Source organism: Pantherophis guttatus, chromosome 7, assembly GCF_059756535.1.
Source record: "Pantherophis guttatus breed Tessera chromosome 7, ASM5975653v1, whole genome shotgun sequence".
NCBI lineage: Eukaryota > Metazoa > Chordata > Lepidosauria > Squamata > Colubridae > Pantherophis > Pantherophis guttatus.
This window is the reverse complement of record NC_142069.1, coordinates 28,722,463-28,738,553: the sequence shown is the minus strand read 5'-3', so window position 1 is coordinate 28,738,553 and position 16,091 is coordinate 28,722,463. Positions and strand designations below refer to the sequence as shown.

The 16,091-nt window shown below is 39.2% G+C and overlaps 1 protein-coding gene across 2 annotated transcripts in view; it reads right to left on the bottom strand.

The window, feature by feature from the left end:
- Nucleotides 1-319: 319 nt before the first annotated feature.
- KCTD17 (potassium channel tetramerization domain containing 17) overlaps nucleotides 320-16,091 on the bottom strand; it is a 31,228-nt gene continuing 15,456 nt past the window's right edge. Inside the window, exons 3-7 of one of the 2 annotated variants that reach the window (XM_034402739.3) lie at nucleotides 11,726-11,817; nucleotides 10,643-10,738; nucleotides 9,861-9,986; nucleotides 8,033-8,230; nucleotides 320-7,603 (exon numbers count right to left, since the gene is read on the bottom strand). In XM_034402739.3, coding sequence (XP_034258630.1) covers nucleotides 8,045-8,230; nucleotides 9,861-9,986; nucleotides 10,643-10,738; nucleotides 11,726-11,817 — 500 coding nt within the window. In that variant the 3' untranslated portion in view covers nucleotides 320-7,603; nucleotides 8,033-8,044. Of the gene's footprint in view, nucleotides 8,231-9,860; nucleotides 9,987-10,642; nucleotides 10,739-11,725; nucleotides 11,818-16,091 lie in introns of both variants that reach the window. The other variant, XM_034402738.3, reaches the window with a different exon arrangement.

Below are 16,091 nucleotides of genomic sequence, written 5' to 3'. Positions count from 1 at the left end.
TGTTAAGATCTGAAAGCTGCATCCTAATCTGAGACCACCTTAACATAAAATAGGTCTCAAGATCCACAACCTCAGCCCCAACTAGCAGTAGTTCCTGCTGGGAAAAGGCCCGATTGGCACCAAGGAGAAGCAGGCCAAATCTCCATTTGCTTGGGTTTCAACCTTTTAGCTGTTCTCCTCCTCCTTCCTCTAGAATCCTGTTATCTGTCCAGCAAAATAAATGTGTTGATGGAGTCAAATGCCATTATGGAAGCATGTGTTTCCTATGTACATTCTGATGAGTATATATTTTCTAAGGGCACAAGAACATGAGACATAGTAATGAGATAGTGAAATTTATTCAAGAGTTTTTACACAGCATCCTTGGACACAATTTAAAAATTGCTGTCTCAATTAACAGAATTATGGATATCTTTGTAGTAAACACGTGGCTTTATATTAGAAGTAATATTTGTCCTGTTGATTTACATAAATGGCTATGATATTTCCTGGAGCACTGAAATGAAACACGTACTTAGGTGGCTGCGTGTGCATGCAGAAACACATGCATTCAAGTGTATCAAAGGGCAGATGCTCATCCATTAGAGTATTGTTACTAACTCTCCTCAAGTATCACAAGAAAGAAAGGCTATAGGGAAGAATTTATGTGCTTCCCTTCAGCCTGACCTTTTGGGATGGAGAAAATGTGAGTAAGAAAAGTATTTGGCTAATTACAGTTACAGTTGTGCATCTGGGAACCTGAATTTGTGAACCATCCCCAAAATCATAGAAATTTAACAGAATCATACAATTGGTTGGAAGGGGAAGGATTAGAGAATGCATAACTCCATCTCCCCACTATATTTTTTTGCTCCTAATGTCTATTCCATAGGGATTTTTTTTTAAAAAAAAAAGGTATCTCCAAACAGCCATAGAGATGGCAACTGCAAGATAAATAGAAGTGAAATTGATCGACCAGGTAAAAATCAAACCAACGTTATTGCTGAATCAAATCCGTTTTCTTCTCTCTCGTGGTCTGGCTAGTTGCATGCTAGAGGACATTTGTATATCTTTAAAGCTGCCCGCATGGACATGCTTTCTTTTGGGCAGGTCTTCCATGGAATGGTACACGTATAAAGAAAACAACACCAGCCCCTCTTCTCTAGGCTGTTCTCTTGGAGTTCCTGCCACCCACTCCCTTGCTCTGCTTACCAGATGGCAAATCTGGAAAAGCTAACAAATTAATACAGGCCTGGGAAACCAGCGGCTGGAAAAATTGCTTCGGCAACAGGAGAATTTGGAAGGAAAATGAAATATTTGTCATGTTGCAGTTTGCTTGCCTTTAGATCTTCATGGGGCACGTTTCAGCAGCAACAAACCGTAGCTTGTTTTCATCCAATTTGGCGGGGGGGGAGTCAAACTGCACTGCAAAGTCTACCCTTTGGTACATATGATGATGTCACAACATGTGTACAAAAGTGATGGGGCTTGCATCGAAAGATTGCACACATACACACACACACACTGCCCAACCCTCCAACGTCTCTCTTAACTTTCCCCTCAGACACTGCTGTTTTTTGGTAAAATCTGGTGCAGTTTATTTATTTATTTGTTAAAACTGTATGCCGCCTTTCTCCGAAGACTCAAAGCGGCTCACACCAAGCCAATGTGATCTGCTTAGTGATGTACTTTCAGGAATAATAAAATCTTGTTCAAGAAGGACAACACTCTCCTTCTCAGTCTAAAGGCATAAGGTTTATTATTGGATCTGCTTCCAAGGAAGAATTGTTATTTGAACATGAGCCAAGCTCTCCATCTAGAAGCATATCTATCGAAGGAGAAATACTCCAGCTGGTTTCTTTCTACAAAAAGGGGTGTATTTTCTTACACAACTTCTTATGCTGCCCTTTGCAGCTAAAAACGGAACTCTCGAAAAACACTATATGCAATGCAAAGAGCAAAAGATGGAGCTACTGCATCTCTTCATGCTTCCTCTCTTTCACACTGCAAGGGTATTCCTGCATGCCAAAATGTTAGAACTCATGTAATGGAGATAGCTGTCCACAAAGGGCAACAGGGATTGCAGGACATTCATTGTTAGAAGCTCCTGAGGTCCTTTCCAGAACCTCGTCTATTCCCACACTGAGCAAGCCTGAAACATGCAAGGCTAGAAGGAAGTTCTGTCTGTTTTACTTTGTTCTCCCCAGCAGGGGAAGCTGTGACAGCATGAAAAGTCCATTCTGGAGGCCATGAAGAAATTAGTTCCTGAAAGTGCATGCCACGTCTCCCAACAATAACACAAGGGTAAGAAAAGTAACCCAGTGTTTTGAAGAATAGCAGAACATACAGCAATTAGAGGGTGCTGCTTAGAAACTGGAAAATACAATATTTCATCTTATTCTAACAACCCACCCCATTGTGATTTGTTTTTTTTAAATAACAGTACAAAAATAAAGATTTAAAAGTTAACTTTAAAAAGAGAGAGAGACATTGATCATCATTAGCATCATATCCTGAGACATCTGGTTTGTAACAGCTTTAAAAAAAATGGCAAGGAGGAACAAGGGCAGGAAACAGGAGAAGAGAGGACAAAACAAATGAACAGGATGCATGAGAAAAGCTAAAAGTAGTATCTAGAAAAGCAGCTGGAAGGCGGGGGGGGGGGAATCAGGTGAATACAAAGCACCAGTGGTCTCAAAGACTATCTGACCTTCAGGCCACAGCAGAGAGCCAAGACATTCCTGCAGAGACAAAAGATTAAGAAACCTTTTCTGCTAGAACCTCCCGTTGCAGATGATCACTGAAAGGAGCGCTTTGCAAGTTGAGCCTTAGGGATGCCTTGATCCTTCCTTTACAACAAAAGACAAAGCTCATCTATGTGTCAAGCCCATAATCCTTGGAAAAGGCCAATGTTGCTCAACAGCAAAAGAATTTATACACTGAGAAGAGGGTAAATATGGGTACCCCTATACAAAAGACCAACAATAGGATTCTTCCTATAGAACAGGCGTGTCAAACCCATGGCGTCACGGCGGTGTCACGTGATGTATCGGGACTGGTTTCCCCTTTGCTAAACTGGGCGTGGGCTTGGCCAACGTGTGACGCATCTGGCCCACGGGCTGCGAGTTTGATAGTCCTGCTATAGAGACAGTATTAGAAAACCTTAAATGGTAAAACTGATTGCCATAATCTCTATTCTGATTACAGATTAAATCAACTGTTTTAAGAATACCTAAATCAGTCCTGGATTGCTGCTGGTAATCTAATCTAAAACCTGGTTTTCTTGGGAATATCAAATTCAACCTTTATTTTTATTTTATTTTTATTTTTATTTTATTTATATGCCGCCCTTCTCCGGAGACTCAGGGCGGCTTACAATGTGCTAAGCAATAGCCTTCATACTTTTGTATATTTATACAAAGTCAGCTTATTGCCCCCACAAACTGGGTCCTCATTTTACCTACCTTAGAAAGGATGGAAGGCTGAGTCAACCTTGAGCCTGGTGAGATTCGAACTTACGGTAATTGCAGACAGCTGGCGTTAATCACAATGCTTTTAGTCTGCTGAGCCACCAGGCCCTCTTTGTAATCTTCAAGGTTATTAGGTGGGAGAATAGGAACAGGAAATTAGATTTACAATGAAGGGTTGTTGTTTTTTTTACAGCAAAGACATGACATTCTAAAGGGAGTTTTTCCTTCCCCTTCATTCCATAGGCAAAGCTATAAAATATCTGACATTGCTTTCTGTGAGAGTATACCTCCTTCCCCGTTTTGGATTGATATTCCAGATCACAAAGGAAGAAAAGAAACCCTAAGAAGTGCATGAACAGTATATACATTAGACTATAAATCTTTGCGAGCAAATATTTTCTCCTTTTTAATGTATCAGGATGTGTTGAATGTTCTGTCCCCATTGTAAAAAAAAAAAAAAACTTTCACAGTAAGTTCATTATAGTTTTCCTACAGTGATGGCTGCCTCTGAAGATAGAATCCTAGTTCTTGTTATCAGTTATCTTCTGTAATTTTTAAAATGCTTTTGGCCAAGAGGCGCAAGTGAGGTTTACACTGTTTTATAAAGGAAGACACAGAGTTCTACGTGGAAACCCCACAGATGTCTCCCAAGTGGGCACTAGCATTGAGGGCACCCTCAAAGAAGCCATTCTTCTAGGCAAGTGGGCTAGAGTTCCCTGTAGAGTTGCCTGCCTTGTTCTAGGTCTCATGGGAATGTCTGATGCAAGCTTTGATCCCCCTGGTGAGTATGGATAGTGTGTTTTTATAGTTCTGAGAAATCATCCCAAGAAAAATAAAGAGTTTGAATTCCTCTATTCTGCTCAGGTAGATCTTGACTGGTCATCCAATGTATAGTATGCGGCAATCCTTTTTAACTAAATCCTGGAATTGGGGCAGAAGAAAAGGATTACAATTTGGTTCCAGTAAAAAGTGGCCATAAAGCAAAGGGTCCAGGTACAGAGTGATGATGAAGAACCTTTCTTGCTAGAGTGTGTCCTTACCTCCGATTGACCGAAATTACCATATATACACACCCAATATTAGGCCCAATTTGAAATTAGAGTTACCTTCCTATTTGTCAGCCACCATTACTTCCTTGAGGCAACACTAACTGCCTTACCTCTGGTTAAGAATCTATCATGAAAGCAACAGCAGCCTTAGCTAGTTGTTCATAACTTGTGTGAGCTTCTCCTTTTCCCAGTCGGATTTCTTGACATAATTTGGATCCAGTTTTCTCTTTGAATCTTAGAGTAGAAGCCTTGGCCATGACTGAGGTAGCAAAAGTATACTGGAAAAGTGATTTGAGCTAGCTGATCCATAGACAATTGATATTGCAGTTGAATGTATACATTTTGTAGAATATATGACCAGCAAATAACCTCTTCCAATAATCATAATGATAATAAGCTTAATAAACTATATGATAAATATTTAGTTTAATAAATAAATCCATCCAAAACCTAGGTGCATAGAATTTCAATAGCATGACTGAGTACACTAAAGCAATGAATTAGAAAGAATGATGAAAAGATTAAAAGTACCAAGAAGTGCCACTTGTAAAGTACAAGAGAGCCAGTTTGGTCTAGTGGCTAAGGCACCCAGGCTAGAAACCAGGAAACTGTAAATTCTAGTTCTACCTTAGACATAAAGCTGACTGGGTGATTTTGGGCCAGTCACTCTCTCTCAGCCCAAGATTATTGTTGGGAAACAACAATGAGGAAGGAGTATTAGATATATTTGCTTCTTTGAGTTATTTATAATAATTATAAAAGCCAGGATAAAAAAAAAATCTTCCACAATTAAGAACTGCTCAAATATTTTTCTACAATTTGGAAATTGTAACAATATTTATAATAGGATTGATGAGAAGTAGCTGATCAAGGTCTAATGCTATAAATGCTATGAAACAGGAGATGAAGAAGAACTCTGAGTGAAGAGTTAATGCAAAGAGTGTGTGTAGCGTTTAAGAGCTTATTATATTTTTTTTGATACTTTTGCCTCTACTTCTCCCACTGTATTTTCCACTCTAAAAAATCCAGTCAAGGACCTTCAAAACAACTTTAGTAATTGATAATTTATTTAGATAATATCTCTGCTTCCATTATTTGGGGAAATTGGATTGAACAGCAATGTGTACTTCTATTTAGCTGTGTTAGAATTGAGAAATATATTAAATGAACAATTATATTCAAGCTTTTATTCAATAAACTTAACATATTTGTTGTATTGCATACTGTTGACTTATGGAGTGATTGTACCCATAAATATCCTAAGAGGGGAAGAAGTAAATTCTGTCTCTCCCCTCACAAAGAGAGTGGTTCTTATAAAGGTAAAAGTAAAGGTTCCCCTCACATATATGTACTAGTCGTTCCTGACTCTAGGGGGCGGTGCTCATCTCCGTTTCAAAGCCGAAGAGCCAGCACTGTCCGAAGACGTCTCCGTGGTCATGTGGCTGGCATGACTAAATGCCAAAGGCGCACGGAATGCTGTTACCTTCCCACCAAAGGTGGTCCCTATTTTTCTACTTGCATTTTTTACGTGCTTTCGAACTGCTAGGTTGGCAGAAGTGGGACAAGTAACGGGAGCTCACCCCGTTACGCAGCACTAGGGATTCAAACTGCTGAACTGCCAACCTTTCGATTGACAAGCTCAGCGTTGGGGATCTCCATTTTCCTGTCTTCGGGGATTTGTGGGTGCATCTTTCACATCTTTGTGAAATGAAAAGCAATTTCTGCCACAGGGACATTCACAGTAGAGGTATGAGACATTCTAGTCTGAGGGGAGGTATGGGGTGTCAAGAGCATGGAGGAGCCATCCCTCACAATCCTGTTCTAATTCAAGAACATGTCTTGGAAAATGAGTGACAGATTCTGGCTGCCTGGGCCCAAGAGATTTGCAGCCTTTCCTGAAATACTCAGGAAAATCTGATTTTTTTGGAAGCACCTGATGGATTTGGGGAATGACTGTTGTTCTTCCTCATCCAGAGATAACTCATCCCTTTCCCCATCTACCCAATCCTGAGGGGAGACACATGAGTACATTGTACAGTGGAGGATGGGAACTGGGCACCCCTTTTTCATTTAATTGTCTGGCTTTTCTCCCTGTTGAGATCTACAAGGGGAAGAGAAGAGGAGCTACACCTTTTGCCTACTTCCATGTTTGGATCCAGTCAAGAAACCCAAAAATGCAGTATCTCGCTCTTTTGTCCCCCAATTTGCCCCAAGGCATGTGGTTAATGTATGGGGTCCAACCAAGTATGGGAATGCATAGTTTGTGGTTACTGACTCAGGAGACATCTTGGGGAGAGGAAACAAAATGATGCACTGACATGCCACTGAAGACCAGCCCTCGTTTGACCCCAGCCATTGGGGAGATACTTCCACAAACAATATACTGCTATTGATGTCCATGGCAGAAGGTCTGTTGAGTTTATAGGAACAAAGAGAAGGAAAGGGACCAAGGGGGGGGGAACCTGAAGCTGAAAAGCAGCCAATGTAGAGGGAGTGCATAACAGAGCTGACAGGCAATGTACTCTCTGAAGCAGGCAGGACTCAAGCAGGAAATGAGACAGTCTTCCCAGCAGAAGCAACATCAAAGCCCTCCCTTGTCCACAAAAGGAGATATCACATTACAGAACATTCTGGTTTCCAGGTAAGAGGAAGATTGGCAAGAAACAGGAGGTACCTTGATACAGCTGAGTAACGAAGATAGTAAGAAAATGCAGATGGCAAAATTTGCCCTCAGCAAAGACAGACTTTTTTTTTTGCAACACGAAACTTTGGTTTTTCTTTTAGATCTCAATATAAGTAACAATATATTGTTGGTGATGGGAGGATGCGTGGCTGCCAAAAGCGTAGCACACAATTGGCATGCAGAAGAACCAAACTTGATCTCTGGCTTCTCCGGTTAATGATATCTCAAAGAACAGAGGTAGAAAAGACTTTTGTATGAGACCCTGGAAAAGTATTACCCATAAAGAAAGATACAGCCAAGTCAGAAAGCTCACTCTCCATTTCATTTTTTTTTAAAGGCTGCTTTGTATGTTGAGAAGTCATCTTCTCCTGCCTTTAATCTTCTACTGTGATACTCCATTTCTCAGAATCATGAGGCTTATGCTGGAAGACAAATTCAAAATGGTCTCAGTCCAGATACCTACATCTCAGCGCAAAAAAAAAAAAAAAAAATCCAAGAAAAAGGAAGGTGCCGGGTGAATAATGGATAAAAGGTGTGACGATGATGTGTTGTCTTTAACAAAACAGAACAGGAAAGAGAGGCCCAAAGTCTAAACTAGTCTACAACGCAGGATTCTTGGCTCATGGAGAAAAAGACAGGCTTGGAAGAAGGATCAAAGGAAAAAAAAAATAACAAAAAAAGCAGAAGGAGTGAAAAATGGAAAGAGCAGAAAGTAAAAGGCCTCTAAAAGGTCACAAGAAGAAAAAGAATCGGTGGAATCTTGGGTTGATGGAGCTTGCTACAAATTTAGTATTAAAATAAACAGTTCAGACCAAAGTGCAACAGCTGCCAAATGCACAGTTTTCGCCCACCTCTCACTAGCCTTAAGCTTCTGTATATTGCTTGATGCCCACACAGGCATTCCATGCACCCTCTTTTGAAGCTCCTCCACCATCGGCTTGCACTGGTGCCTCCTCCTGCCTCTCAACGTCTTGCAGCTGCAGCTCCTCGTCATTCTGCTGTTCTTTTTCTGGGTCTTCCTCAGAATTCTGTGTTACAGCAGGTGGCACCTAAGGAAGGAACAACAGAAATAGGAATATCACCAGTAAGGGCCTGGTGATTCAACCTCTTTTGTAAAGATTCTGGAACAGAGCTTCAGCTTTGGGTTTAGTTAACTGGGATAGCCCAAAGGCTGAGAGAATAATTTTAAGACTAGGAAATAACAGAATAATAGAGTTGGAAGAGACCTTGGAGGTGTTCTAGTCCAACCACCTGCTCAGGCAATACTATATCAGACAAATGGTTGTCCAATCTCTTCTTTAAAACTTCCAGTGTTGGTGCCTTCACAACTTCTGGAGGCAAGTTGTTCCACTGAATAATTGTTGTAACTGTCAGGAAAATTCTTCTTAGTTCTAGATTGCTTCTCTCCTTGATTAGTTTCCATCCCTTGCTTCTTGTGCCTTCAGGTGCTTTGGAAATAGGTTGACTCCCTCTTCTTTGTGGCAACTCCCTAGATATTGAAACACTGCTATCATGTCATCCCTAGTCCTTCTTTTCATCAAACTGCTAGATACATCCAATTCCAGGAACTGTTCTTTATATGTTTTAGCCTCCAGTCCCCTAATCATCTTTGTTGCTGTTCTCTGCATTCTTTCTAGAGTCTCAATAACTTTTTTTTACATTGTGTCAACCAAAACTGGGTGCAGTATTCCAAGTGTGGCCTTACCAAGTCATTGTAAAATGGTATCAACACTTCATGTGATCTTGATTCTATCCCTCTGTTAATGCAGCCTAGGACTATGTTGACTTTTTTGGCACTTGCAGCACACTGCTGGCTCATATTTAACTGATTGTCCACTACGACTCCAAGATCCATCTCACAGTAACTACTATTGAGGTAGGTACCACCTATACTGTACCTGTGCATTTGGCATTTCTTGCCTAGAAAGTAAAACCTTACTTTTTTCACCACTGAATTTCATTTTGTCAGATACGACCCAATGTTCAAGTCAAGATCCTTCTGTATCTTAACCCTTTCTTCTGGAGTGCAGGCTATGTCGTCTACAAATCTGATGAGTTCCCCATTCCTGAAAATATATGTGCTTTGTTCTGCAATATTTCATCTTCCTCCTGTTTTACTTTAAAAAAAAAAACCTTTTAAAAAGTGAGGTGGAATAGGGAGACTGGTGGACACAATATCTCTCAAAGGTATCATGTTACCTTTGCTGAACTAGATCATGTATCTGGATGTAAATACATAAACACATTATATGATTAATATTTTGTCAATGAAGAACTTGGGACTAATCACCTCACTTCAGAAAGTACCTCACTCTGGAATATCAGGTAACAGAAAACCAAGCAGGACAATACCATGCAGGTGTGAGCAAAATGCTTGCAATTCTGAAGAACTACAAATTTATTTGAATTTAGGATTATCATATCTATGAAAGAAAATAGGTATCAAAATGTAATTCTGCTCCATCTCTCCTTATAAAAAGAGTCTTCACTCTTTTTATCCTTCCAGAAATAATATTTTTAAAAGGCAGAAAAGGCTTAGAAATAAACATTTCTAAAACTAGATTGGACATGATAGGGAACATCAAAGAACAAGTCTTAACACATTTGCCATTTGATAGCTGAAAAGAGAGTTTAGAACATAAGTCATTTAAATTTCTGGATTTTAAGGACTGCTCTAACCTTGAGTTTCCGGCTGGACTCAGAACAGAGGCCACTGGGTGAGCTGCACAGTTCCTTCGAGACAACGCACAGGAATTCTGATTGATCCTCATTCCCATAGTTATAGGATGACCCAATATTCACCAACTGTAGAAAGAGATGAATGAACGCTTGTTAGGCCAAATGATGCAAAATTTGGGAACACTTCTGGTCTGAAAAGGAACATAAGATCTGAAGAGGGCAAATGTTAGGATTAGTGCAGAAGACTTAATGTGAGCACATTTATCCTCCACAGTGGTCTTCATATGACAAGAAACAAAAGAAATGTAACCGTGTTTTTCAATAGAGCCAGAAAAGATTCAATCTGCCAAAAGATTTTTATCATGCCATAGAAAGAGCTAAGGAATATTTCCCCTCGATCTCCAATTAAGTTTGGAATGTTCTAGGATCTGAAAAATCTATAAATCTTAAACTTATATAGTCTAAGAATTGGGAGTATTGCCAAGTCACAATTTATGTCTGCAATCTTACCTGTGCTTACAGAACAACACAGGTTTATTAAAAAGTTAAGCACCATACAGTTTAGTGGAACCTATTCCCAGGAATGCAGTCAGAAGTGGGGGGGAAGGAGGGATGACTAATAAAGTTTATTAGGTCGATAGCATGTTTTTTCCTTCTTTGAATCTGGTTCGTGAATTACTTGTAAAAGCTAAGAGAGAAATCACTATCCAATTCTACACTGGGAAACCTATATTCATAATCTTTTAATAAATTTAATAAATGAATTAAATAATCTTGTATACCTGTTCAAAGCGCCACCCATCTGACATTGTAGAAACCATTTGTGTGAGCTCTTCCTCCTGACATTGCAGTACTCTGTAGACATGCTTTGGTGGCACCTAGAAGAAACAGGACAAGGAACAACAGATCATATCAGCAAGGACTTTCCTGTCTACCTGTCCAGATTTTCTATTAATAAACAAAGCCAGGCAGTTGCTTCCCATCCTCAATTCTGGGTCATAGTGAAGAGAACTCTATGCTATAGAAAAGACAGAAGCAACCGATAGTTAGAGTTTTCTGGCAATCAAAATAAGTAGTGCTGCTTTATGAGTGATGTGATTTATTATAAGGCAAAAGGAGTGAGCGGTTCTGAACTTGGAAGGAGGAGAGAGACATGAAATTTCATATCTGAAAATTTCATGCCTTGAAATGAAACGTTTTGCACTATTCTCACATGGAGATTCAGAGCAAGGCCACACATGAGAATAAAAAGCGCAATCTGCCTTAAAAGATTTAGTCATTATCTCCAATTAAAAGAGATCTAAAAGCACAGATTTTCTCATTTCAGTAACCTCCAGATGGGTTGGGATTTCATTTCCCAGAATTCCCAGCCCATATTGCTTTGATCATTTATGGTTGAAACTGAAATTGTGCCAACACATCTGGAAGGCCCCTGGTTGGGAAAAGTTACAGTACTGTATGAGAATTGCTGCCAATCCAAATGGAAGATATATGGACAAGTAGCTTAATATGCAAATTCCTAGGACATTTTCCAGCTTCTCACTTCTCTCATAACAACAATCAAAGACCAAGTGCCAGGAGTACTGCCTTTTCACAGCTCCCACATATGATTTTTTTCCCCAAAAATATTGACTGAATTTTCAAGAATCATTCTTTCCAATTGCATAATTAACACTGAATAACAAATACCCCAAAATTAACTGAATTAAAACAGCTCCTGCTTTAACAATTAAATGCTGGCTTGTTTATTCCCAGTCTTGTAACATTTATCGTTGTTCAGTTTTTTTTGTAAAATGAAACTTAATATTCTGGGCACGTTTGTTTGCAATTTCTCTTAAATATAATTCTGACATTTCCCAACCAACCTGGGTTATGGTGTAATCCTTTTCCTCCAATCTGTCTTTTATTAGTCTGATTAGAGACCCAATGTTGTAGAATTCTGCTTCTTCCAGAACTCCTAATAATAATAGGAGAGAGCATAACAATAAAACACTAAGTACTGAACAATCTCACTATCAAGTAATATTAATTAAAATATAAACATTTAGGTATTAAAGAGAAAAGTTTGGCAATCCTTAAACTTAACTCACAGCAGAATCATAAGCTAATATGACACGTGTGTGATGTCTTTCACAGAGATCAAATTTGGAAAGGCAATCAAAATCTATGGCGGGAAGGCAAGACTACAGCGAAAAATCACGTAAGGGAATATTTCTAATACTGGGAAACATTTAATACTAAATGTACAGTATATCACAGAAGTGAGTACACCCCCTCACATTTTGTAAATATTTAAGTATATCTTTTCATGTGACAACACTGAAGAAATAACACTTGGCTACAATGTATAGCAGTGGTGAAATGGACTTACCTTCGCTACCGGTTTGGGAATCTGAGCATGCTTGCGCCTCCTCTGCGCATGCGCAGAGCCTTCTGTGCATATGCAGAGGGTAAAAAATGGGACGTAATGACGTCCCGGTGGGTGGGCAGAGCTTCCCACCACCAGCGCTACCAGTTCTCACGAGCCAGTGTACAGCTTGTATAACAATGTAAATGTGCTGTCCCCTCAAAATAACTCAACACAGCCATTAATGTCTAAACTGCTGGCAACAAAAGTGAGTATACCCCTAAGTGATAATGTCCAAATGGGGCCCAAGTAGCCATTTTCCCTCCTTGGTGTCATGTGATGCATTAGTGTTACAAGGTCTCAGGTGTGAAGGGGGAGCAGGTGTGTTAAATTTGGTGTTTCACTCTCTCATATTGGTCACTGGAAGTTCAACATGGCACCTCAGGGCAATGAACTCTGAGGATCTGAAAAAATGAATTGTTGCTCTACATAAAGATGGCCTAGGTTATAAGAAGATTACCAAGACCTTGAAACTGTGCTGCAGCATGGTGGCCAAGACCATACAGCAGTTTAACAGGACAGGTTCTACTCAGAACAGGCCTCGCCATGGTCCACCAAAGAAGTTGAGTGCCCGTGCTCAGGGTCATATCTAGAAGTTGGCTTTGGGAAATAGACATGAGTGCTGCCAGCATTGCTGCAGAGGTTGAAGGGAGTGGAGAGTCAGCCTGTCAATGCTCAGACCATATGCCGCACACTACATCGAATTGGTCTGCAGGGCTGTCATCCCAGAAGGAAGCCTCTTCTAAAGATGATGCACAAGAAAGCCCGCAAACTGTTTGCTGCAGACAAGCAGACTTAGGACATGGATTCCTGGAACCATGACCTGTGGTCCGATGAGACCAAGATAAACTTATTTGATTCAAATGGTGTCAAGCCTGTGTGGCGGCAACCAGGTGAGGAGTACAAAGACAAGTTTGTCTTGCCTACAGTCAAGCATGGTGGTAGGAATGTCATGGTCTGGGACTGCATGAGTGCTGCCGGTACTGGGGAGCTACAGTTCATTGAGGGAACCATGAATGCCAACATGTACTGTGACATACTAAAGCAAAGCATGATCCCCTCCCTTCAGAGACTGGGCTGCAGGGCAGTATTCCAACATGATAACGACCCCAAACACACCTCCAAAATGACTACTGCCTTGCTAAAGAAGCTGAAGGTAAAGGTGATGGACTGGCCAAGCATGTCTCCATACCTAAACCCCATTGAGCATCTGTGGGGCATCCTGAAACGGAAGGTGGAGGTGCGCAAGGCCTCTAATATCCATCAGTTCCATGACGTCGTCATGGAGGAGTGGAAGAGGACTCCAGTGGCAATCTGTGAAGCTCTGGTGAACTCTATGCCCAAGAGCGTTAAGGCAGTGCTGGAAAATAATGGTGGCCTGGCCACATAAAATATCGACACTTTGGGCCCCATTTTGACATTATCACTTAGGGGTGTACTCACTTTTGTTACCAGCAGTTTAGACATTAATGGCTGTGTGTTGCATTATTTTGAGGGGACAGCACATTTACACTCTTATGCAAGCTGTATACTCACTACATTGTAGCCAAGTGTCATTTCTTCAGTGTTGTCACATGAAAAGATATACTTAAATACATACAAAATGTGAGGGGGTGTACTCACTTCTGTGATATACTGTATATTATAGCTCAATGTCTATGACATCCCAACTCACGTCACAGTATTGTTGTTGTGAGGAAAATAGGAGGAAGGTATATCGGATATATTCGCCGCCTTGAGTTATTTGTAAAAATAATAAAGGCGGAATACAAATAAATAAATAAATATGTTCAAAGACACACAATCGAGACTTTTAAACGAAGAAACTATATGACATCAGAAACAGAACTTTATCCACCAACATTATAGTAAACTTGCAAGTGCATCTCTTTTTCATAATCTTGCCTGCTCCAAAATGAGGAAGAGATTTTGATTTAAGAGAATCAGTTTATCATAGAAACATACAACTGAAATAGACCTCAATAGATCAACCCAAGCCTATCAATACAAAAATTAGTAATGTAATATGAGGAATAACTAGCCTTATTCATACTTCCCATTTTAATTCTTCCACATATATCTGTACATTATGTTAATATCTATTTTCATTCCATTCCTAGCAGCTTCCACATCAAATTTATTTATGAACACTTCTCATTCTTTCTGTTACAACACTACTTATACAACACTATACTTTTCATACAGGATCATCATATTTGATCCTTATGCTCCTTCCAGCTCTATGGGTCTGATTCTTCTTCCACTTCCACTTCCTCTACTTCTATTTCCTTCATATTTTTCCTTCTTTCTATGCCTAGATTTTTCCCCAAAAAAAGCAATCAAAAACTGTCAAGAATGTTCTGTTCACATTCAGGATCTCTCATCATCATTATATGGTTCACTAACTCTTTCAATCTCTCATCACAAACAAATCAGTAAAGCTTTTGATTTATACAGGTAGTCTTCGACTTAACAGCAGTTCATTTAGTCACCATTCAAAGTTACAACAGCTTCAAAAAAAGTGGCATGACGATTTTTCACTTATGATCGTTGTAGCATCCCCATAGTCATGTGATTTACATTCAGATGCTTGACAACTGACTCACATTTATGACAATTGTAGTGTCCTGGAGTCATGTGATCACCTTTTGTGACCTTTTGACAGGCGAAGTCAATGAGGAAACCAAATTCATGTAACAACCAAGTTACTAATATAACAGCTGCAGTGATTCACTTAACAAATGTGGCAAGAAAAGTCGTAAACTAGGGCAAAACTGACTTAACAAATTTCTCACTTAACAACATAAATTTTGGGCTCAATTGTGGTTGTAAGTTGAGGACTACCTGTATTCCTTCCTTTTCCATGTGTACATGTGATTAAAACATAAATCCTGAATTCATAACAAACACATATTTCTTACCAAGTATGCGATAAACAATCATCGTTTTCATTCAACTCTGAACAGTCCCAATGTTTATCTGATTCCCATCATTCATTCAAGTCACCTGACAAGTCATTTTTCTCCAGAATCACATTCAATTAAGCCTGGGTCTTCCTTTGTCATTTGAGTGTAACATTAACCAAATCAAATCACATCAAAAATATATTAGATTTTTAATACCGCTCAGTTCAAGATTACTCCAGATACTGAACCTACTTTCATGGGCATTCACAACTACCTAATGATACCAATTCATACTTTCTGACATGCACTTTAATCCTTTCATTAATAATTAAACTTAATTTCACTTTTCCACATTCCACTCAATAAGATTAATCCACCTTCAATCAGATTTATTACAATTACATTTTTTCTCATAGTTTCACATAAGCACATGTAGCTATTTTTCTTTCATGTGTTTTAATTTTTTAATTATTATTAACAGTAGAATACAAGCAATTACAATACTGATAAAAATATAGCGGTTTGTAATGAAAAAAAATGTACATGGAGGTGATTAAACACTATAAAAAGAAAATGTGGGAGAACTAGTAACAGAAAAAAAGAAGAAATATCCATATAATTTTCATTTAGCATCAATAAAGAATAAATTCAATCCTCAATCTTATTAGTCAGTCTGGATCATATGGAAATCTATTCCTTTATGTTCTTATTTTTAGAGCAAAAATCTTTTCAAAAATAGATAAGGCTCTTATCTGAATTCATCAGGAAAATATATTCCTTTCCATTTACATAAGATTATCCTCTTTGCCAAGCCCCAGGCTTGATAAAACCAAGATCTTCATAAAATGACAAATTCTGTATTTTAGGAAAATAGCTTGACAGTCCATTTATATCTTAATTCTTATATTTCCCTACAAA